Source organism: Lissotriton helveticus, chromosome 6 (genome assembly GCF_964261635.1).
Source record: "Lissotriton helveticus chromosome 6, aLisHel1.1, whole genome shotgun sequence".
Classification (NCBI taxonomy): domain Eukaryota; kingdom Metazoa; phylum Chordata; class Amphibia; order Caudata; family Salamandridae; genus Lissotriton; species Lissotriton helveticus.
Window position 1 is genome coordinate 1215392976 of NC_136067.1, and position 24295 is coordinate 1215417270.

Here is a 24295-nt window from a genome sequence, read left to right on the forward strand (position 1 = left end):
TGGTTCTGAGATATGGTGCATTGGGGGATCTAGTGACGAGATGTATCCCAGTGGTTATACTGTTCACTATTGAACTATTGAAACTATGTTTTAAGTTTAGCTAAATTGTGTGATCCTGTGCAAATCAGCTAATTTCCTTTTGTTCCTTTCTCTGCCATAACCCGAACGCTAAAGTACTCAACTCCTGGTATTGGGCGCTATAGTAAAATGGAACTTTAACTAGGAAGTAGCGGGTATATATACACCCCCAAAAAATAGTCATTTTATAAGTTTCCCGATTTCAGCCTATTTCTTGCTCACAAATACTGCACCAAGTAATTGTATTTTTCACTCCACTGCCCACGCATTTCCACCAACGGATTCAGACTCCAGTCCGTGACGGAAACCTTGGTTTACTGGTGTCCCTGGTACTGCACTTCAAAGCAGGCTCATCAGAGCTGGGATGCAGATGCGCCATCTACATTACTACAACCCCCCCTTGAGCCCCCCCCCCCCCCCGACGGAAAGTGGGGCGCCAGCATATTGTTTTTCCTTAATTTCTGCTGCGACACGACCAGCTATGGTCTGGTATATCGCATCCTTTTTTTAACATGCCTATATTATAGTGAGTGTTAATGTCCGCCCATTAGGAGGGATATACTCCTATTTGCATTTGTAATGCTATTACTGCCCTCTCACCCTCTAAGCTGTTTAGCCCATGATTGCCTACAAGAAAGAGAGCAGAAAATAAGGAGCTATATTTTATTTTGAGTATGCCAAGTGGCACTAGGGCCTATGAGACCAGCAGCCATTCCTGCCTTTTTTTTGTTGTTGCAGATTTTATAAAGCGTGTACTCGACCCAAATGTATTGGAGCGCTTTACATGAGCACCGGTTACGTTACAAAATCAGGCACGGGGAGATTAAGTTATTTGCCCAGAATCACAGGATTTGGACGCGACCCCGAGGCTTGAACCCTGGTTTCCAGCACCAAAGTCGGCAGTCTAGCCGACGGACCTTTTGAGGCAACAGCATGTTGCATTGTGGGGCTTGTAGTTTTGCTTTTTAGAATGTTTAATATGGCATCAAAATCACAGCTTGGAAAGTGCTGTTGCTGAAATGGCAGAATTTACAGTTGATGCTATATGTGACATGGAGGCACTTCACAGCCATGTTTAATGTTTTTACTAAGTCGTCTAGTCTGCCTCACAAAATGCTAGTTTCACATGTAAAAACCAAAAGGAAACTCTGCTCACATTTCTGTGAGTTCACTCACATCACACATCGAAACTAGCAATGCAAATTGTTTTGTCTTTTGTGTAGCGGAAAATGTTATACATAGATTCACAAAGCAATAAAAGTACATGAGACAGCAGAAGCGCAATATTCTCTAACACGATGAACAAGCAATTGACAGGTGAAAGTAGCACATACAGAGGTAGCTTACCCACAAAGGAAGTAGGAGGCATTAGAAGACTGTTGTATGATTTCTGTAAACAGACCTAAACCTACAAGAAGTATAAAACTGCTGGTAGAACAATCCAGACATCTTGTACAGTTACTGTACATTAGTGCATATGTATTGAATGATGACCCCACACCTACATACTATTCAGTTGGAATGCTTCATCATTGGGTTACACATCTACCACTGGTTGTTCAGTCTTTTAGTTATGGGTTCCCCAGTTTGGGTGAAGTTCTATCCCTTCACTTGACAGTCTCCCTTTCTGAAACTGTCAATTCTATATTAAAATTATATGTGGATGATCTAAATGTTTTTTTACTGGAATCTCATACCTGTGAGATAAACAAGCATTGGCATAGCCAATAGGTCTCGCCTTTGGGACCTTATAAGTGTTTAGTTATCCAGCACAATATCCTCGGTGCAACAGCATCAAGTGTTGCATGGCTAAATACTTATAAGGTTCCAAAGGCGAGACCTATTGGCTATGCCAATTCTGGTTATAATACTTAGCGTAATTGTTTTAGATGTCCTAAGAAACAGATTGTTCCTGTAGTAATAAATACTTTTATCTTAAAAGTATTCTTCCCTTCATGGGATTCTTAGTAACCCAAAAGCAATGCTTCTTTCTCAATTACACATGGAGTAGTACTTTGCAGGGCTACAATAATCTGTATTCACATTCATTGCTGGTACATTGAACAGAATTTACCCATGGGTCGGAAAGCACACCTTGTAGTTTTACGCCAACATTGCAACTTACACAGCAAATGTAGAAGCATTAAAATCAAATACAATGTGTATCGAAAACAGTGAAAGGGAGTCATAGCAGTGGGGGGTCAAGAAAGATACTTGTTGTGAGGAACAGAAGCAGAGAAAGGGATGCATTTTTTGGCCCTTTATATGAAAATTATTCAGGACTCAAGATTTTTAACACATGACCATCCAGACAAAGAAGCATGATCAATCGTAGAAAATAAAAACATGTATCTTCTTATTGATAAGCACGACATCACCAGGATGTCAAACATTTGAAGTCAAAGGGCAGGGAGAAGATCAAGGACAAAAGAACTTCTGTTGATAGTGGGGCCATTAGGACCGTGATATGCTGGTGAACTGCACGTCCAGTATAAATCTTGGAAAAGCCAATTAATGCTTCAATTCTTCAGAGTCCCAAAATAGACTATATATGTTAATATTTCATAATATAATAGTAATTTACTGCACATAGAATACAACAAAAGTATGGTATAAAACACTATTAAAAATGAGTCACCTTAGTTATAGATTTAATGTCAACAGGGATGCCATGTTCCAGTCCTCAGCTTTCATTTCAAAAGACATTACTTTTCATGAGTCATAGTCTTGGTTGACTTGAATTGATCCAATTGGAATAAAGCACCATAATATAATGATTTGTTAAAGAAACAATGTGCTCTGAGAACATTTGGGATAAATATACACAGTTTAACTTACACCTACCTTCCCATCAGTGATATATCTACAGTTCATTTTCAGAAATTTTACAACAACTGGTTCTTCCTCTTCTGATGTTGATGACAGCACTCTTTCAATCGGCTTAGCCATTCGTGCCAAATCTGCATCCTTCAGGAAAAAAGACAGTTCACTAAGAGTTTAGGTTACTAACTTCTACACAAAGAACTTTGTAAAAATTCAGATTTTCCCTTAGTGGGTAAAGACGTGAACCAAAAACAATTTCATTGTATTACCTATGCCCTAGTTCCCCTGGGATCCACCATACTACCAAAAAGGTGCATGCCTCTTCCCAACCCACATCCCAGTAAAAATACCAGGCGTCGATTTTGACAAACTTTCATTGAACCTGCGAAGACCAGTTTACAGCAATCCCATTACGACTGTTCAACTACTACATAACTAGTGTACCTTGAGATGCCCAAAACAGTCCACCATTTGCAAATAGTTGAAATCCAACCTGGCAAACTATCAAAGTGCATGACTTCTGGGCTAGCTAGATGGAATTTAGTCCTGAAGTATACATCCCTTATAAAAAACAAGCATTTGCAATGCAATAGGCCTCGTATTTGCGAGAGTTTGAGCTATTGGAATTGTAAATGACAATTCCTTTCATGCATGTTTTGGCTACCTGCAAGCGGTGGGTAAAAGAGGTGAAGTTACTGTCAGCCTTGCTTCTTGTAAGCAACGACTATGCACTGCTTGTTGTTCCATAGCTATAGTTTGTCTTTAGGTTCAGCGCCTTGGCTATATGTATGCAGGTGACTCCATAGTACAGTCAATGCATGTGCACTCTTGTGAGTGCACAAATGTTACAGAGCAGACTCGCGTGAGCAAATTTCACTTTCTGCCTTTCACCTCTAGAGCATAGCGCAGAGTATACAAGCAAAACTTTGAACAAACGTCCCAGTATTCAGTGACTTCAGCATCCAACTACCTTTTACCAACACACACTGACTGTTTGGCGCAGGTGTGACAGTTATTTTTAAAACTATTTAAGTGAGTTGCTTACAAGTTAAAAGAAGTGAAACAATAAAAGCTATGCGCTTATTGTTGTTCATGGCATTGTCTATTTGTTGCCCTCTATTCACTCAACTCGATGCATTTGGCGTGAATCAAAGAGGGGTGTTGTCTTGTGGCAATTTGTGTTGGATCCCCCATTAGAAGGAGTGGTACTGCTAATATTGAGCCCAGGCCTTTAAACAATAGGTAAAAATACCATATTTACTAGAACACTTTTTAAAAGCCTGTTACAAAAAAAGAAGAGCGTCCGGCACGTGCCCCTAGAAAGGCATTATTTAAACAGAATGCGAATCACAGATGCCATATGGCGATTAAGTGAAACACGCAGTATAAAGCAGGCAATTTCTAGGTGCCCCTAATTCACAGTTGAGATAAAAACAAGCATTGAAAATGCAATAGGTCTCGCCTTTGATTAAGTTAAAGCCATTTGCTTTGCTAATGGTATTGTATAGCAAAGCAAATGGCTTTAACTTAACAAAAGGCGAGACCTATTGCTTTTTCAATGGTTTTCTTTTAGCACTCACTCATTTTTCACCTTTTCTCCCACAACTAGAAAGTGACCTCCTCTCCATCACAACCCAAGCGCCCAGTCAGGTCCGTGTAAAGAGTGGAAAATACCAACAAGTTTTAAAGAGTAATCAGTTTTGGGTAGCTAAGGGAAACAAGGTGCAGAGAAATAAAAGTAATCACACATTTGTAAAAGATGGGAATATAATTACTTCAGTCTACTTTTTCACAAAGGGCAAAAAAAAGTGTAAGGTCATAGTGCAGGTACAGGGGTCTTCAAACTCCACAAACCTACATCTAGCTCACTTTTATCCCAAGTTTGACTGTTTTCACATTGCTTCCGTTTCTAATTTACTGAAAATTATTCAGAAGTCAGAGTGGATTGAATAAAGTGTGACTAAAGCATACAGGGTCATAACAGACACGTGACATTCCAAACAAAAAATATGGACACATTCACTACAACGCCATCCTAGAAATATTCATTCATGCACTACACTACACTAGGATCAAATGTACTAACGCCTAATACGGAAATTAAATTTGTTTATTATATACGTTTTAACAACCACTCCCAGAATACTAATGCATGAACCTCATTTCAATGACAGTGCAATGGACTCAAGAATCGAGGGGACAGCTTTTCATACCCTACATAGCAATCTGTAGGTACCTCTCCTTGTAGTGGGGCAAAAGGTACTCAACATTCCACCATTTGTATCACACAGCCAAGTAACATTATATGTCTCAGATATTGGTTTCACCTCCCCACACCCCTTCTCTTGAAACACCTAAAACAATCTCCTCTCCACTGAGAGTTCCCAGAAAGAGCGGCTCTATCTAAAGAGAGGGTTCATTTAATATATTGTATGTAAATGTCTTGAAGATATGGTTGGGATCTGGCTCTCCTGGTTCTGTGTTGGACACCTGATCTAGACAATTATTGTCTAATTATGGACAAAGCCTCCCTGGTTTATATTGCACTTGAACCCCGCCGGCTTCTTGACTAAGAGCACACACGTATTTTACTATTAATAAGGTTGGTGATCACTTCCTGAATTCCAGGAAGCAGAGATTGCTCCAAGGTTGCAGGAAAACTTGTTAGACGGGATTAAATCTTCTCCGTTTATGGAACGCAAAGGGGATGTTGCCCGAACTTGCAAGGGGACGGAGGACACGTCCGCTTAATTACATTATATTAAGTCTCACTGCTCCTCATTTTATCCATTTTTGTGACCACCACCACCACCACAACATACATGCTAAGAGCACGCAATGGCGTCACGGGCATGGAACACGGAAGGGCGAATGTTGTGAAGGGGGTTGGGGGAGGAGTGTTTAAGCAGCAATTAACCTCAGAGACAATCCTGTCTCTTCAGTCCGATTGTCTAATTTTCCTAAAACCTAGATCTCTATTGATTACCTTTCTGGTAAACAAGCTAAACCCCCACGACCCCACATTTCTTGTTCACGTTCTTATTTCATATAGCGCGAACTTGACCTGGGTATCAGAGCGTTTTGCATGAGCATCAGTTGCGTTACATGAGGCACATTAATTTTTGTTCGGCACGGGGAGATTAAGCGATTTGCCCAGAATCACTGGATGTTCAGTGTGATTGACGAGACTCGACCCCGTTTCCCCAAATTCGAAGTCGACTGTCCTAGCCGTTAGGCCAACTCTTCCACACCCCAGTAGTAACACTGTCATTGCAAGATCTACCCGAGGCCCGCGTAATCGTTACCTCCGGAAAACAATATGTATGCGCCGACGGGTTTGTTTACGCATTGTTTTGGCTGTTACATCACTCGCATTAAAAACAAGTAATGGCAAAGCCAATAGATACGGCCACTGCACGCTGGCACTTTCATTATATTATTACACATGTTAAAATGGGGAAATAGGAGTAAAATACTAAAACAAGTACGTGTGTGTACCTTTTTAAAAATGTCCGTACGATCGCGCACTTCTATGAATTAACTTTTATATGAATGATGTCTTTCTAACAGACTGGGAGGATGTTTCTTTGCACATTATAAACTGATGCTGCTATTTGTAAATATATGAACACCCTTTTCTCTTGCCAGTACTGTAGTATTATAGAGACATAGATATCATTTAACTTCTTGATTTCCGGCTGCTATTTTACGATGCACTTTACTAAGACAATCCCATAACTTGGATGTATGCCGTATGCACTTTAGAAAATTGGTGTTTAATATAATGCCGTTAGATAAGCTCTATGTATATATTGTCACGCCATTTTAATAAGATTGGAAGGAGGTCCCTTTGCACTTTTTGCACACTGACACTTTAGGATTTTCTGCACTTTTGCACATTGGCACTTTAAAACCCATGCTGCTATTTTGTAAATATGTGAATTATCCTTTATATGTCAGTATTGTAGTAAATATAGAGATATAGTTAATAATTAACCTATTGATCCCTGTGTACTATCACATCGTGCCTTTTAGCTAGATTGTTCGATAACTAGGATGCATGCCCTATGTTTATTAGAAAATATGTGTTTAACATATGCTGCTAAATATATGCCCTATTTATATATTGTTGTTGTTTTAACTGGTGATCCTTGCATTTGACCATGTATGTAATTATGTGCACACTTTTATGGATAATGCATTATCCGAATAAAGGTTATCTTGACTTGACTTCTAAAACAATGGACTAAAAAGTACAACATGAAAAGACATGCACGTGTGCAACAGAAAAAGCAAAAAAATGGCCTCTCTCAAAAACAAAATAAAACATGAAAAGAAAGCAGAAATGAAAGCACAGACTGTGGTACCAAGCAGACTACTTTCTAAGAGGATATTCACATGTGCAAGTGCAAAATGCCAAGACTCACAGTGAAAGAGCCAATGGCGGAGGAGGGCTGACCTACTGCTCCATGCTGTTAGGCAGAGCAAAACACAAGCGACACGTGAAGGGACCAATGAAGGAAGAGGGGACTGAAGCCCCTTAATGCTTATAGGTATTTGTATTATTATGATGTTTTGGAAAACATTATGCTGGCAAGGTAAGTGGTCTCAAGGTCAGACCAAAAATATGCACACGGTCCTCGCTGCTACCATACGGATTTATTTTACATGGAAGTTGAGAAGCTAGAAAAGCTGTACTGAAGTACAATATTAATATTTGGTGCTCTACCTCACAACTTGGAAGGAGAACGGCTTTAAAACAAATAATGATAAAAAGCCTGCCCTCATAAAACTCAAAGAAGCTACACCACATTTCTGAAGTTTGATCGATAATACGCTTTTAGTACGTAAAAACCACTACTTTTGCCAAAACCTACAAAATAGGTCACTATGTTGTAGCTTGCTTTTGGTTGCCAGTGGCTGCTTGGAAATCCCCGCTGTGGACGGGGAGGGGGAACTCCAATGATTAATATAGTGTGTTTGTTTTCAGAGCATTCCCCACAACTGAAATTAAAGATAATAAAAATGGAATAAATTGCTTGATTGAAAGCACTGAGACCATCTTTGTTTATAAAACATAACTGCTTTCTCACAAAAAGTCTAAATTACGAGCCACATTTAAGGAACTGGAGCAGATGGGATGCCTTTGAAAATAAAACATAAAAAGGACTTCGGTGCAAACCAACCCAAATGTCGCTCTTTGGGCACGTGGGCATCTTACCAGGTTGGAAACTTGAAACCAATGCCAGTAAAAGCAGGACAGCCCTGGGACAGGCCAGAATTAACACACATAAGAGTCGGTACTACCAGTGTGGAGCAGGGAGCAAACGTCAGGCTTTGAATGACCCGAGCTGGACTCCTCCCCAGCCCTCCTGGCTAGTTTCTTGGTTCACCTGTCCTGATGTGCCCCCAGTCGGACCTCTACAGCTAGAAAACAGACGCCAAAGGAAAGCTGGACTAGTTCACCAGGGCGCAGAGTGGGGAAATTATGGCAGCAAGACCCGCTCTTCCGGCTAAGAGATAGATCAGCACAAACTTGTATGACTGTTCACGCTAAGGACACCCAAGTAGACGATTCCGCAATAGTTATACACCCCTAATAAATACAGCACAAGGGGAACTAAGATCTTTCCGGACAGGAACAACTTGGAACGGAGAGTACCTCCTCGAAGCTTTGTAGCCGGAGGACTCAGTGCTTCGAGTAACAGATATTCATAGCGGTCCATTGCGTTCACCCAATTAAAATGAATCAAGAAGGAAAATTGATACATTTCGCGCCTTTTTGGCAGCATTTCATCAAATTTTCAAACTTGGCTTTCATTTGAACTCGCATTGTGAAATGATTCGGTCAGAGCCTCAGGCCGGGAGGAGTCCCTATGATTGGATTTAACGTGCCATGGCATTAAGGCCCAGTCTATGAACTGGGGCCCTTGGACTCACCCCCACCGCTCCATACTCTCCAGGGCTCGCGCACTTCTACACAGGAGACCAGAACCACAGGGCAATGTTAGCCATGGTCACTCACGTTCCGGTAAGGTGGGAGAGCCAAGAGCAGTCATTCTGTTCCCGGCATCCTAGACCAGTCGCATGACCCCGCCCCCTCTCTAGAGGAGACAGCAGTTCGAACTGTAGGCTCACCCACACCAGGCTGCCTTCAGTTACACAGATGTGTCATCACCCACGCCACAGGAGCCATCAGTCTGGGCACGTGCTTGGTCAGTTATACGGCACTTAATATACCACTCATAAGGACCACTGCTTTTAACACGCGTGGGTGGGAACTGCAAGAGAACTGAGAGTAGAAACCAGACCTACTGGTTCCCCTTACGTGTGCGCCCAAAATCCCTCCTGACCTCTGTTAATCAGAGTAACGCAGACAATTAGGCTCCGACAACTGCATAACTAGTCCAAGATCACACAGTGGTAAAGTGTGCGCGCTGGCACTAGAAACAATGTCCACGCTGCACTAGGAGTCCCCAACCCTTAACGTCAGGACAGGCTCAAAAGGCTGGTGCCCGTTGGAGCTAGGTGCGAGAAACACCCACCACGGAAGGAGACCCTCACAACCCCAGTAAAAAAAAATGCACGGAGGTGCAGGACATGTATGCCCGCTGCATGCATGCACGCCGCCAGCATCTCTCAGCAAGGGAGGCGACATGGTGAAGGGGCTAGCGTCGGGGAAGACATTCAAAGTAAGAATCACCCCCAGAAAGAATAATACTTGGGGTGCAGGGAAAGCATGCCCACTGCATGCGGCCAGCCGTGCCAGCTCCCGCTCAGCAGCGCACAGACCAGGGAGACCCAGCAGGCGGAAAGCCAATACAGACATACTCCAACGCAAGAAATAGCAATTACAAATCCAACGCGCTGTAAGGCTGAAGCCTACCATTGCCTTAATATAGCATTGGCTGTAGGCAGCAGCAGTTCAGTCCTGTTCTCTTACATTCGGCATGAGAGCCAAATAAGGTATATATTTTCTTTGTGGCAAAGTGAATGATCCGGCTCAAAATGTAAGAAGTGGAATGCCTCCCATCTTCCAGTGAGCTTTAAAACAAGTCCAATAGCAAACAAGCCTCTAACTCTAATCTTTATGTGGCATGTGTTTCAAACACATGGCCCCATAAAGATAAGAAACCTTTCAGGGCAGAAGGAAGGGAGGCAAGCCGTCCAAGCGGACCGTCTGTAAAAGAGAAAAGTCCACGTCACTAAAAGCTCTTTCCCAATGGCTGGCCATCGTTTAGCATAAACGGTGATGCCGGCCAATGGGAAGAGGGGCGGGACTTAAAGCCAGTTACTAAAAGCTCCTCTAAATCATTAAATCTCACCAGCTAGTCTGCCCATGTGCGCAGCCCACTCCAGCCAAGACCTAAAAAGGGAGAATAGATGGGAGGTCAAAAAGCACACGCCCCAGTAAGTAGAAACAGGCCTTTGACTTAGGAACACAAATTTCAAACTACATGTTTAATGCTAGGCCTTACGGACTGCCCAATCTACACATATGTAGCTATGCTGGTTAACATAAACCCATTTAATATATTATTTATGTTTTTTTCTATAGCGCCAACCTGGTTGCCTAATGGCTATATGAATGGTGCAAGTTGAAAGGCTGCGTGTCTCTCTTCTAATTTTTTTTTGGCAATGTGTTTGAGGCATTTGGAAAGCTTGTGTCTTTTTGTTCTTATTTACATTTTCAAATGGCAAACCTTGCGCATGTAGCTAAACACATTTTTTTAAAGATTATCCCTACATACGTAAGGTTTGCAATTTAGAAAAGTAAGTACGGACGAAAAGACGGGCTGCTTTTCAGATGCGCTGTAAAGCACATTCCCAAAGAAGTAGAAGAGACATGCAGCCTTTTATTGAACACAAATGCACCCATAAACGTAAAAGTTAAAAGAAAAAAGCGGGTACTTTTTTATTAGGTATAAACTTGAAGTAGAATGCATAGACTGCAATAGTTTAGCAAACACAAAGACACCCTGCCTTTCAACTTGCTCAAAGTCACTAATAACACGCCTCTTTCGTATGGCCAGGGACTGCCGGAGGACCCCCACCCTTCCGTTAACCAACATAACATTATTAACAGGACGTGAGAGGGCTTTCTTTGGAAGGTGGGGGATCTTTCGACCCCCCCGGCCGTATTTATTAAAATATACAAAATAAATCAAAATTGAAATAAACAATATTTACACAATTACGAAGAAAATGTTACAATTGAGTGATAGTTATTCAGATGGCTAACCTTAACATATTTCTAGTACAAGGTATTTCCTATCCAAAACTAACATATCAATTCACATTATACATAGTTTATTTTCTGCGCCTATTTGGACCTACGGCAAGGTCAATAACTGGAGTCAGATCCTTATCACCAAACCACACCCTCCTGAAGCAGTGCGCATGCGCAGGAGGGCCAGTTTACCGTGGGGGCACATCCCCTCCCTGGTTACCCCCGTACGCCCTATTTAACCACGCCCTCCTGTCGGAGTGCGCAGGAGGGCCAGTTTACCGTGGGGGCACATCCCCTCCCCGGTTACCCCCGTACGCCCTATTAAACCAAGCCCTTCTGTCAGAGAGCGCATGCGCAGAGGGCCCGCTTACCGTGAGGGTACTTTGGTCCCTCGGTTACCCCGTACGCTCCATTAACTCCATTAAAGGGGGCCCTTGCATCTCTGCGCCGTTTACTAGCGTCATTGTGCACGTGCGGGGTGGCCAAAGAGCCTAGAGAAAGCGTGACTGTCTCCCCCGCACCCATGTACCCAACAGGCTGTACCTGCCCCTGGAGTTCTATGAGAGATCACTTGTCTCTCCCTTTGAGCGACCCCATTCGAGAATGGCGCCGCCCCCCTAAGGACCTTAAATTAACTGCTCACCAATCATGACCTTACCGCCTGACCAAGGCATAATAATAAATACGACGATTGATGACCTGAAGACGGGAGAAAGTTCTAAGGAACAAAACGAATTAATCAGACACTTTGTCCTACATAAACACTTGGAACCAACTTAAGAAAACATCTATAACACACAATAACAATCATCTGCTTTAGGGGATGGTGGGTGGGAAAATTAATTACAGCCTCCTAGAGGCTGGAAGGGGCAAGCCGTGGCGCGCAGGAGTCAAAGAGGCCGACTCCCGCGCTGCACGGCCTTTTAAACCCCTCGCCAGCCAAGCCAGATCTAACCGGCCTGGCCTTTGTTTCCCTTGTGGCCCGGAAGTGACTCAATCACTTACGGGTTACCAGGGAACCCGGGGGAAGAGTGGGGGCCGGTGCGCTCCCGCCATATGTGCGGCGGGGCCGATGTCGGCCCCGCCTTTCCATTTGCTAAACTCCTACAGAATTTTTATTCTAAATCGTTTTTATACCCAATGTAAAAGTATCCCCAGCCTTTCAGTTTACACAAATGATCTGCAAACTATGAGTTTTAAAATACAGCAGATACTCTCTTTTTATTCAATGTCGCGTTTGTGCCTTTGTTAAAAGTATATGCATGTTTATTTAAACGTTTACATTAAACATGCATCCCGTTTTAATTTTTTTCTATTACACAGTAACTTTTTATATCAGAGATTAAAATGTACATAAAAAACACCAGATGTGGGTTTGTAAATACCAAACTTATTTGCAGCTTGTGAAGAATGGTCATGTCTCGGTAGGAAGCTTATCCACACACAAGGTGAGAGGGCCAAAATAGTTTAAACTCCAATACCCCAGGCCCCCTGAGGCAACTGTAATCACACACAAGGGGTATATAGAGTGCACAAACCCAACAAAGGAAAATTCCCAAATTTGGAAAAACTGCCCTCACTCACATACCGAAGTATGTGACATGCTTCATCATAGGGCCTGCTACAAACGCCCTGGTGTAGCCACATCCAGGGCGGAGCATTAGGGAGGGGGAAAAAATAATAAATTCACGTTACAAGACGTACAATACAATCAGTAAATACGTACAATGAACAACATACGCGAGTGATAGAACGTGCAAATGAACACCTCGTGGATCTGGTGTAAGTGCGACGAAAAAAGTGCAGTAAGGATGTGTTTAAAACTGATTAGGGGTGCCAATAGAAAGAAATACTTTATTAAACCCAATTGTGGTACCCTTATCAGGATTAAAAATAAAAGAGGATGGGAAAATGTCTTGTTGAGAAAATGAGGTTCCTCAAGACTTCCCTCCTACCACTACTAGAGTCAACATGTTTCAACCGCTTCACTTGTGCCCCGAAAGGTCACTTCGGTCTTCCTCAGGACTGTCGCAGTCAAATCCACTAGTTACCCATGCCGTAATTTGGTCACTGGGTTTCCCGAATGGAGTAGGTCTCGTGGATCCGTACTCTTCTGGGTCTTCCAATTATTCAGTGGAGAAGATGTCCCCAAGAATAGGGGAAAACATTCACGAGTTTATGGACTACATAAACTCGAACTGGTGTCCGTCTGGGAGGTCTGCCCGTGAACACAATCGTTCAGTACGGCTAGACCTGCCCAAAGCTATCCTGGACCGAGTGACACCGCGTAGAAAGGTAGGAAGCTTCCCATCCAGTGGTTTGTAGAAATTCACGGAATGTTGATGTTCTTAAATGCAGTTCAGGAGGGTGATAGTAATCTTTACATCTATGCCTCCCCTTTCACAACAAAAAATGACTCACACCCCCCCCCCCCCCCCCCCTCTGCTGCAGCCCCTCCCTCCTGCTGGTAGCTGTATCTCTTCCCCTACTCCAATGGAGTAGCCGTGCGCTATAGAAATTAAAATTAACATAACATAACAGAAACTAATTATCCAATGTGTCTACACAGTTACGTGTAGAACTGTAGGTCTAACTGCGCTTTGAGGTCCGTCATTTATTTTTCTATTATGGTAACGCAACGTAAACACATTGAGAACGAGAATCTCATTGCACTGGCTAATGCGGAAGCAAGCGACTGATTACGAGACGTAGATACAAAGTACGTGTTCGCCGCACACAAAGCGTTTTTTCCAGAAAGCGCGAGTGAACTAATAACATCTTGCACATGAGTTGAGTTGAATTAGTACTGTTCTGTTTCAATCACTAACAATATTTGCTTTCAATTCTTCTGAAGGATTACTCAAGCCTGTAGCTTGTAGTAATTATGTGTTCACAATGTCACCTGCACATCCAAATCCAATTTTTATTACATGCTTAGTTAATAAAAAACAATACATAAAAATACACTGTTTGAAAAATATATTAAAAAGGTTGATCAACCATAAGATTGAATAGATCATATGAATATACATTTGCAAGGTAGTGGCCATAAAGTGGATGATTGCTTATTGAAGTCACAGAAAGACAAGTCAGTTTAGTACTGTTAGGTTCGTCTGGATGGATTTTTTGCAATCCGAGACAAAAATGTTTTCGTCTGAGCGTTTTAACTTGTCGGTCCTATTAAAACCTGCAATTACTGCTTGCCTAGAAGTACGTACTCCCAGAGTGTAGATAAAAGGCACAGTTTGTCCCGGCGCTCATTTTTGAAAGCTGGGCAGGTACAGATTATGTGCATGATAGTTTCTAGGGCTTGTTTGCAGCCTTTCCATTGGTTGGCGTTTGCTGTTATGAGCCATTTAGGACACTAGTCTAGATTTGGAAACTCTGCCATACGTAGGTGCAGAAAACTTTGTATTGATTTGGAGGACCAATAGGAACTCAAATAGGACAGTTGTGCCGAGGATTTGTACAACTGAATGGTGAACCAGGAGCGCGTGTGCTTTGAAAACAAGGTTTTATCTTCAAGAAGGGATAGTCTATGCGTACAGTTATTAACGTGTTTCTTGAACACTTTGTAGGACGTTGGTAAATCCCACAGACCCGTCATTTGCACATTAACAGTGGAGTGTAGGTAGGCAATCCTCGTGGGAGCACTGACAGATTGTCAGCTCGGCCCATACACTGCAGTTCAGAGTTCTTTTTGGCAGCTCTGTCTGTGGCAGAATTTGACGAAGGCTCATTGTCGTGTGTAGTTGTTTTACTAGTCCAAACTCCAACCTTATTTGAGAGGAGAGGCTTTTCGAGGGAGCCAAAAAAGGTGCCTATACAGGTTGAAATGCAGTGTCTCTAACTGCTGTTGTGTTCCCAGGTCGATGGGCACCGGGAACTGTGTAGGGTGTGCGTGCTACACGAGTATTGCAGGCCCTAGAATAAATTGGCCGGGACACAAGGGTTGCTTCTTACTCGATCACTACGCCGTCACCAACTGGCGTACGTGCGGACGTGACATCCTTTATTAATCCAAGTCACGTAAGCATGACGGGGCACGCCTGTTACGCCACAGGCGGAAACACAACATTCCTCCCCAACCAAAGAAAAAAACAAAGTGTCATTGTATAAGAAAAAGTGGTCTTCAGACGGTATTCACAGTCTATTGCTGGCCACAGCAATATGCCAACTCTTGCAAGTAAACATGTAAATAACCAGAACAGTCTTACGTGAAATAGTCTCTCAGGCGACTGGAGGGCGCCGGATTCCTCCGCAGCCGATCTTGGGTGGTGCTGCGGCTTGGGATCTCCGCTACCTCAGGACTTGGTGAAAGAGTTAAAAACAGACAATGGCCCTCCTTTTCAAGGCCAAGAATTATCCAACTACCTACGGGCTTTGGGCATCCAACATCGCCGAATCACTCCACGATGGCCCCAGGCCAATGGCGAAGTAGAACGATTTATGCGAACTCTTAATAAGGTAAACCGAATTGCGCATGACAAGGGGCAATCCCTTGAACTGGCCCTGTTCACATTTCTCAGGAGCTATCGCCAGACACCTCACACCACCACGGGTGTTGCTCCCGGACACTTGATCATGGGCCGGGTAATCGTAGACTCCATCCCTCACCATCCACAATGGCAGCCTGAGCATCCCAATGATGACCTAGTGGAAGCCCGGCGCAGGAAGAATCATACTCAGGCCAGCCAACGGAGAAGGGCTAGGGCACCTTGCTTTGTAGTGGGGGATGTCGTATTACTCAAGAACAGGGTCACCAGTGGCAAGTTCCGCCTGCCCTGTGAGCGAGAGCCGTGGACAGTCGTCAAAGTCAAGGGAACTCTAATAGTTGCCACCAGAGGAAGAGAGACTGTCACTCGGAATGTTTCATACTTCAAGAAGTACCAATCTGGAACTGTCAGTGCCTCTTCCACACTAGTAGACATTGATTCCCCCGCCAGAGCCCGGGCAGGGGCAGTGCCAACGTCAGTGATCTCATGGATGTGTCCATCCCGGTGGAAGGACTCGTAACTCCTGACGAGATGCTCAGCCACGGTCAGGAAGCAGGAAATATGAGTCTTGACACCCCAGGAAGTGAGCCGGAGCACGTGACTGAAGAGATCCCACCCTCGTCGCCAGCTGTTGTGTTCCCAGGTTGATGGGCACCGGGAACTGTGTAGGGTGTGTGCTACATGAGTATTGCAGGGCTTAGAATAAATTGGCCGGGACACAAGGGTTGCTTCTTACTCGATCACTCCGCCGTCACCAACTGGCGTACGTGCGGACGTGACATCCTTTATTAATCCAAGTCACGTGAGCATGACGGGGCACGCCTGTTACGCCACAGGCGGAAACACAACATCTAACCACCGTGTGTAATGGCCTATGAGTGCTTCCCTGCCGTATGCAATAGTTGGCAGAAATTTTGCTGCGATGACCATAATTAATGGCAGCAAGGATGAACCCTCTGACCTTTTCTTTAGGCAGGAGAACGCAATGGGGAGGGAACCAGGTTTGAGTTTAATATGCTCCCTGTGCAGTTAATAGGTGCCTCTATTGTCAAATTTGAACCCTAGGTTCTTATAATCTTAGTCTAGTAAGATTATTATTGTTTAGACTCCAGAGTCCAACTGGTATTCGTTTTTTGCTAAAGATTACCACCTTTATTTTGTTAAAATCGACTAGTAGATTATTGTCCTGGGTGTATAAGAATAACTTGTGCAGCAATTTCTGTAAATTCACCTTCGTTTGATTACAGAGAGCAATGTCATTGACATATTACATGCTCGTAAGGTGCAGTCTACCTAGTTTAGGCAAATGGACATTTAGTTGATCCAGTTCTGTAGTAAGAACCACAGTTAAAACATTAAAAGTGCTGGGGCTAGTACACAAACCTGCTTGAGACCTGCTTTTTATTGGAATCTTCCGGAAGATCTGTGTTCCATTCCCTATATTTTTATCTGTATCCTAAGCGTCTGAATGGAGAAGTTGAATGGCCTTCGTAACTACCCTGGAATCCTCAAGTTGGCAGTTTGGATCAGAGATTTGTTCAGTCAATGAGATTGAAAGCGGCCTTTACATCGACTAAAAATGCATCTAGGAGCTTTTTAGATACTGTACTTTATGAGCAGGGTTAGTATGGGGGGGGATTTGTAACAATGCCTGTTCATGGCCAGAAAGTGGACTGATTGTATAGAATTAGCTAGTATGCATCTGCCCAGGCGTTCAGTTCCTCAAAAAAGAGGCCAGAGTAGTATTTTGCCTCATTATCAAGTAGTGCGATCAGGTGGTAGGTGGCAGGATTGCTTTTGTTGCCACCTCTATATACAGGGTGTATGATTGCGCCATGCCAGGACTCAGGGATTTGACTGTTAAGTAGGCTATAAATACCAAGAAAGTTCGACCAACTGGCTGGGTCGGATTTAAACGGAGCTTGGGCAGTTCGTTTGGACTGGAGGAACCGTCTAAATTGCTTTTTAATGTTAGCCTTTTAATGCTGTTCACAGAGATGGTTAACTGGTACCCAAGGACCAGATCCAGCCCCAATGCTGGTAACATCTTCAATTGTGCAGAATCTCTTGTGTGAGTAGAATAATGTGATGCAAGGTGCTCGGTTCAGGTGTTCTGTGATGCTAGAATTGTTGGCTACGCAAGAGCCTCTTTCCAAATAATCCACAATTCTCCCAAACTTGCTTAGTTTGTTGTTCTTGGAGTAGTACATCATTTTAGCCCCCACTCCTTCATTGTACCTCTTCTTAGCGAACCAGATTTCCTTTAAATATAACGACCTTCCATGCCTGACTTTGTCTACCTGCAGGTTATTGGACACAAACTTCTTTATTGATTGTTGTAGATAGATAAAATTGTTTTTTGCAGTCCTTAGGGTTCAGATGTACCACTCAAACATGTGTTCCCTGTGACCGATTTGATTTCCTTTTTGCCACCGTGAGTTTGAACAACCAACAATATGTTCCTTCCCAGCTGTGATTGGGTTATCACCTTGTGCGGATTTCGGTGGAAAGAAGGATGGCACAGACCATGATATTTCATATTGTATGCGTCCCGTCATTAAAGCCTTTTTATTGTTTCGAGGTTGGTAGAATAGATTGCAGGTTAGCTGTGGTAAAGCTCCCATGGATTTTCTCTGTGTCTATCTTTTTTAATCTTTTCTAGTGCGGTATCAACTGATGGACAGAAAAGATGTTCTTGGTCAAATGGCTGGTTTAAGATACTGGCTTGTACTTCTGGTTAAAACCCAGAGATGCGTAACCATGCATGTCTAGGCAACAATACCCCTGTGTTTATTGCTCTAGAAGCTGTGTCTGCTGTGTCTAGTGCACATCTTATAGAGGTATTTGTAATAACTTTGCCTTCCTGTATTAGGTCAGAAGCCCTGGTCTTGTATTGCTCTGGCAAGTGTTGCATGAGTGACTCAAACTCATCATAATGAGCTCTATCATATCTTGCTAACAAAGCTTGAGTGTTAGCAATCCTCCAGACACTAGCAGCTTGTGAAATGGTGCGTTTCCCCAAAGCATCTAAAAGCTTAGACTCTTTGTCAGGAGGTGGAGCATCTCCTGTTGTCTGCAAATTAGCTCTTTTTCTCGCATTTGACACTACTAGTGAGTCCAATGGCAACTGTCCTTTAATGTATGCTGGATCAGTTGGAGCTGCCTTGTACTTTTTTCTAGTCTGGGGTTAATTACCCTTGTTCTGACTGGGTCTTTAAATATTTCAGGTGCATGTCTTACCACCCCACTAAGTATTGGAAGTGTGGTTGTGGTCTTATGTGATGACACTAAAGTGACCATTAGGAAATCTTCTTCCATTGTGCCGGTGTGTAGGTCTACCCCATGGTAAGTGGCTGCTCTATGAATGAGCTGCGTAAACCCAATAGTGTCATCTGGGGGAGATGGTCTAGATGGGTATACATCATCTTGAGGTAGATCTGGTGCATTATAATCTTCCCATGGGTCCCCTGATGGCCCGGGAATATCATCTGGGTCATTAATGTCTTCTATGTGATGTTCACTCTCTATGTCGGGGCAGCCCAGTCGACCCCAGCCAGCTGGCGTGGGAGCTCCGGGTTGCTCCCCCAGTCGACCCCAGCCGGCCGCGGCGGCCTCTGGGGCGGGCGATCTGATCTTCTCACCACCGCGGTTGGATTCCTTCCCTCTCCCGTCCTTTGAAGAATTTTGTAAAATGGCTTGTTCGGTGTCATCTGGATCTCCGCTCGATCCACTGCCCCCCAAATTTTGGAAAACTTTTCAGGAAGAACTGTTCCCGCCTCTGTTTTCAATCTGTCGCCAATCTCTGGAATCGGCTTCTGTCCCGGGCTGCTGGAAACTAGCAGTGGTGTCGCCTCTGCTAAAAAAGCCAACCTTGGATCCAGCCGTCCTTTCCAACTACAGGACGATTTCCTTGCTCCCCTTTCCAATCAAGATCCTGGAGAAATGGGTAACTCGCTCTCTCTCCGGCTACCTGGAACATATTGGGTGGTTCGATGAGGCCCAGTTTGGCTTCCGACCTGGTCACGGGACGGAGACCGCACTTGTGACCGTGTTGGATAACCTGCGTTCGCGTGTCGACAGTGGTCGGGCAGCCTTTTTGGTGCTGCTCGACATGTCGGCCGCGTTCGACACGGTCTGCCATCGGACCCTGGTTCAGAGGCTGGAAGAGTGCGGGATTTGCGAGGGGGCCAGAGACTGGCTGATGTCATATCTCGAGGGCAGGCAACAGCTGGTGTCACTTCCGCCTTTCAGCTCGGAACCAAGGAAAATCGGACAGGGGGTGCCACAGGGCTCGGCCATCAGCCCGCTATTGTTTAATCTGTACCTCCGTCCACTTGTCCAGCTAATAAAATCTTTTGGGGTCTCGGCATTTAATTATGCCGACGATACTCAGCTGGTGTTTTCCTTGGAAGGAAGCAATGCAATCTCGCTGAACACCTTCCATCGCTGCATGGCAGCTACAGCAGATTGGCTTCAAGCAAATTCTTTGCAATTTAATAGCTCGAAGACGGAGGTGCTTCACTGTTCCACTGATCGGATCCCGCGGGTTTTACCCACCGACTTCTGGCCCAGCACTTTTTCCGAACCGGTGTCGGCATCGGAGTCAGCCCGTAATTTAGGGGTCATGTTCGGCCCTAATTTACAACTTGACCTACATGTTAACAAAACCACGGGAACATGTATGATGCTGCTCCGCATGCTCCGCAGAGTCTTGCCTCTGCTTCCTGCTCGATCCAGGCCGGAGGTAGTCCGTGGGACTATTTTAAGTCGGCTGGATTACTGTAACGGCCTCCTTTTGGGGGCCCCAAAAAATCTGATTGGGAAACTGCAGAGGGTGCAAAATATGGCTGCTAAACTGGCCCTTTCGCGTCCCAGATCCAGCTCCTCTACTCTGGCGCTTCGTGACTTGCACTGGCTCCCAGTAGAACTACGGGTCCAATTTAAAGCGGCCTGTTTGGTATTTAGAGCGGTTCACCTCTTAGGCCCCCTTCCATTACAAAACATGTTTGCATGGTATTCTGCCCCACGGCTTCTGCGGTCGTCATCGGCCCACCTTCTGGTGGTGCCCAGGTTTCAAAGAGTGAGGATGGGCGGCCGCTCATTTAGAGTGGCGGCAGCTAAATTGTGGAACTCTCTCCCACTCACTCTTAGGAGCTGCAAGGACTATCTTCCATTCAGGAAAGCCTTAAAAACTCATCTCTTTCCTAAGTAATGGCTGCGCGTCTGCTCTAGTCTTGTGCGATGGGTTCTCTGATCAAAGCGCCAGGATGCCCTCTGGGTGACAGGTCTGCGCTATAAAAGTATGCGAAAAAAAAAAAAAAAAATGTCCAGTGAGTAACTATCCCCATCATCCTCATCTTGTGGTATAAGACTATGTGCACTAGATGGTGAATGTACAGGAGAAATATCTACTGGAACTTCTCTTTCTGTTGAAGAGATCCTCATTGGTGAAGTTTGAGCATGCTTTTTTAGAGGAGCTGGCGGTGTTTTAGGATAGTCCAGTTGCCTCTTTTCAGGCACTGAAGTGACATGTCCAGTCTTTGGATTAATATGAAGAGTTTTTTGCTTTGGATCAGGTTTAAAAAGCTCTTCTACTGGCAAATCTTTTTTCGGCGCTGATTTACATGGTATGGAGCCAAAATGCTTAGGTTTAACAGTGTCCATTGTCTTTGGAGCGGGTTTTGGTTTCGGTACCGAAGACTTTTTCTTAGGATCCAGAGTTTTTGCTCCCGGAGTACGTTTCGACTCATCTACCTTCGGAGCCGAAGTATGTTTCGGTACCGGAACCTTCTTCTGGTCCACTTTTTTCGGAACCGGGGTGGTTTTCGGTTCGGTAGGTTTGGGAACCTCTTTACGTGCCGAACTTGCTTTCGGTTCGACTACTTTCGGTACCGAAGGATGCTTTGGTGCCGGTGTTAATTTGGGTTTAAGGACCTACTGCTTTTCGGGACCCACAGACTGACTCAAGCCCGAGTCAACTGGAGGCTTTTTTGTAATCTTCGCTGCCATGCCCGAAGGCGGGGCGTCGGAAGGTTTTGGTCGGTGTGCACCTGGACCCGAAGGTGGAGGTGGAACCAAAGCCTGTCCCGGTATGGTGGGGTGAACAGGGTCGACGTCTGTACTCACGATCTGTTGACCAGCTGGAAGATCTTCATCTTCGGATTGATCCTCTACTCCGGAAGCTGAATCCTCTGCTTCGGAAGCGATGTCTGCGCGCTGTTGTTCTTCGGCGTCTACTTCAATTGGAGCCTCGTCTATGATGAGGTCTGGTGTCGATGTTGAGGACTGCGCCATTACTCTTCGAGCTCGACGGTCCCGGATTGTTTTCTTGGACCGGAACGAAGCGCAGGCCTCACAGTCTCGACTCTCGTGCTCTGGAGATAAGCAGAGATTGCAAACCTCGTGAAGATCGGTGTGAGGGAATTTGTGTCCACACCGAGGGCACTTCTAGAAGGGTGTTCTTTCCATGAGCCAAAGGCCCAATAGCGCAGTTGGGCCAGACGGCCCCGATGAACGCTGGAATCGAGAAGTGAAGTCTCTATTTGACGCTGGTAACCGGAATCAATGTTGACGACGATGCCGATGGTATTTTGATTAATTTATGGATTCGAAAAGAGATCGGTAACGGGACCGAACGATGAACCCATCCGGGCCAGATGGCGGAAAAAAACAATCTGAAGATGGAGTCGATGCCCATGCGCACTATGGTCGAAGGGAGGAGTCATCCAACAGACAAAGACTCTTCCAAGACAACAACAAAGTGTAATCATCCGGGCCCACCACCAGATGGTGATCTAATGCAATAGTGTGTGGTCTGCAGCCCATATGCCTCGAACAAGTTATTACCTCCATCGAGTTTGAGAAACAAAATTGCAAACTCTGCTCATAAAGTTCATCTTTGTCACAGCTTCACTAAGAAAGTCAGAACCACATTTTGGTTCCACAATATGGATACTTTGTGCAAGTAAAAGACTGAATTAATTGTGCTAAGAAGTGATAAAAGGAAAATGCTACTTACCAGTATGCATCTGTTCTTGGCATGTAGAGCTGCAGATTGCTACACTTAGCATTAGATTGCCACCTGGTGTTGGGCTCGGATGATAGCATGTTGTTGTCGTCTTGGAAGAAGTCTTTGTAGTCGCGAGATAGGTGACTCCTCCCTTGGACGATGGAGCCGGTGCCCATGCGCACTATCTTTAGATTGTTTTTCGCCATGATGGGAAATGATGGAATTAGTAGAAGTAAAGTAAAAAGGATGTTCATGCGTGTGCATCTAAGTAAGATAAAACTGGAACAGATACAGGTTCCGGGAGGGCGTGTAGCAATCTGCAGCTCTACATACCAAGAACAGATGCATACTGGTAAGTAGCATTTTCTGTTCGAGGCATATGAGCTGCAGATACTACACTTAGCATCGATTGTGCAGCAGTGTCTCCCCTAGCGGTGGTCACCTGTATCTGTTGCAGTAGTTTGAAAGAGTTTTAAGTACAGCTTGGCCTACTGCAGCTTGCTGCTTGGCTTTCACATCAACACAGTAGTGTTTAGTGAAGGTGTGTGTTGTAGACCATGTTGCTGCTTTGCAGATGTCTTCTAGGGGGATGTTCCCTAAGAAAGCCATAGAGGCTCCAAGTTTGCGTGTGGAGTGCGCTCTAGGAGGAACTGTTAATGTATGTTTTGATTTTTGATAACATATTTGTATACACTTTACAATCCACCTTGCAATCCCAGCTTTAGAGATGGGGTTGCCTTTATGTGGTGGAGAGAAAGATACAAACAATTGCTTTGTTTTACGAAAAAGATTTGTTCCTATCAATATAATAGAGAAGAGCTCTTTTAATGTCTAGTGTGTGTAGAGCTCTCTCTGCTACAGAGTTAGGGTTTTGGAAAAACACTGGTAACTCTACCGATTGGTTTAAATGAAAAGGAGTAATGACCTTTGGAAGAAATTTTGGATTAGTTCATAAAACCACTTTGTTACGATGTAGTTGTAAGAATGGTTCTTGTATTGTGAAAGCGTGTATCTCACTTACTCTTCTGAGAGAGGTAATAGCAATAAAGAAAGCAGTTTTCCACGTGAGGAATTGCAGTTCACATTTATGTAAAGTCTCAAAATGGGGTCCCACGAGTCTTGTAAGAACAACGTTGAGGTTCCACACTGGAGAAGGTGGCAACCTGGGATGGATGATTCTTTTCAATCCTTCCATAAATGCTTTAATTGCAGGTACTCGAAAAAGAGACAAATGTCTATTTTGTAAATATGCTGCAATTGCTGCAAGGTGCAGGCGTATGGATGAATATGCTAAGTTACATCTTTGTAAATGTAAGAGGTAGCAAATGATATTCTGGATGGAAGCATCCAGGGGATCAATTTGGTTATTGTTGCAATAAATGGCAAATCTGTTCCATTTAGCAGCATAACAAGCTCTGGTAGTAGGTCTCCTGGCCTCTTTAATGATGTTCATACAGTCTGGTGGTAGGTTAAGATAACCAAACTCTAAGACTTCAGGAGCGAGATCGCCAAATTCAGTTGTTTGGGTCTGGATGTCGGATGTCTCCATGGTTCTGCGCTAGCAGGGATGGAGTAAGTCGTAACTTTTGGTGTGGAACTAGAGTGAGTTCTAGCAGCGTGGTGAACCATGGTTGGCGTGCCCATATGGGAGCAACCAGG

General features: G+C 44.3%; 1 protein-coding gene across 5 annotated transcripts in view; it reads right to left on the bottom strand.

The window, feature by feature from the left end:
- The window catches only part of NCOA7 (nuclear receptor coactivator 7), a 1122006-nt gene that overhangs the window by 386552 nt on the left and 711159 nt on the right, over positions 1-24295 (bottom strand). For all 5 annotated transcript variants that reach the window (XM_078648931.1, XM_078648932.1, XM_078648933.1 and 2 more), the window contains one exon: positions 2923-3045. In XM_078648931.1, coding sequence (XP_078505057.1) covers positions 2923-3045 — 123 coding nt within the window. The remainder of the gene's footprint in view (positions 1-2922; positions 3046-24295) is intronic.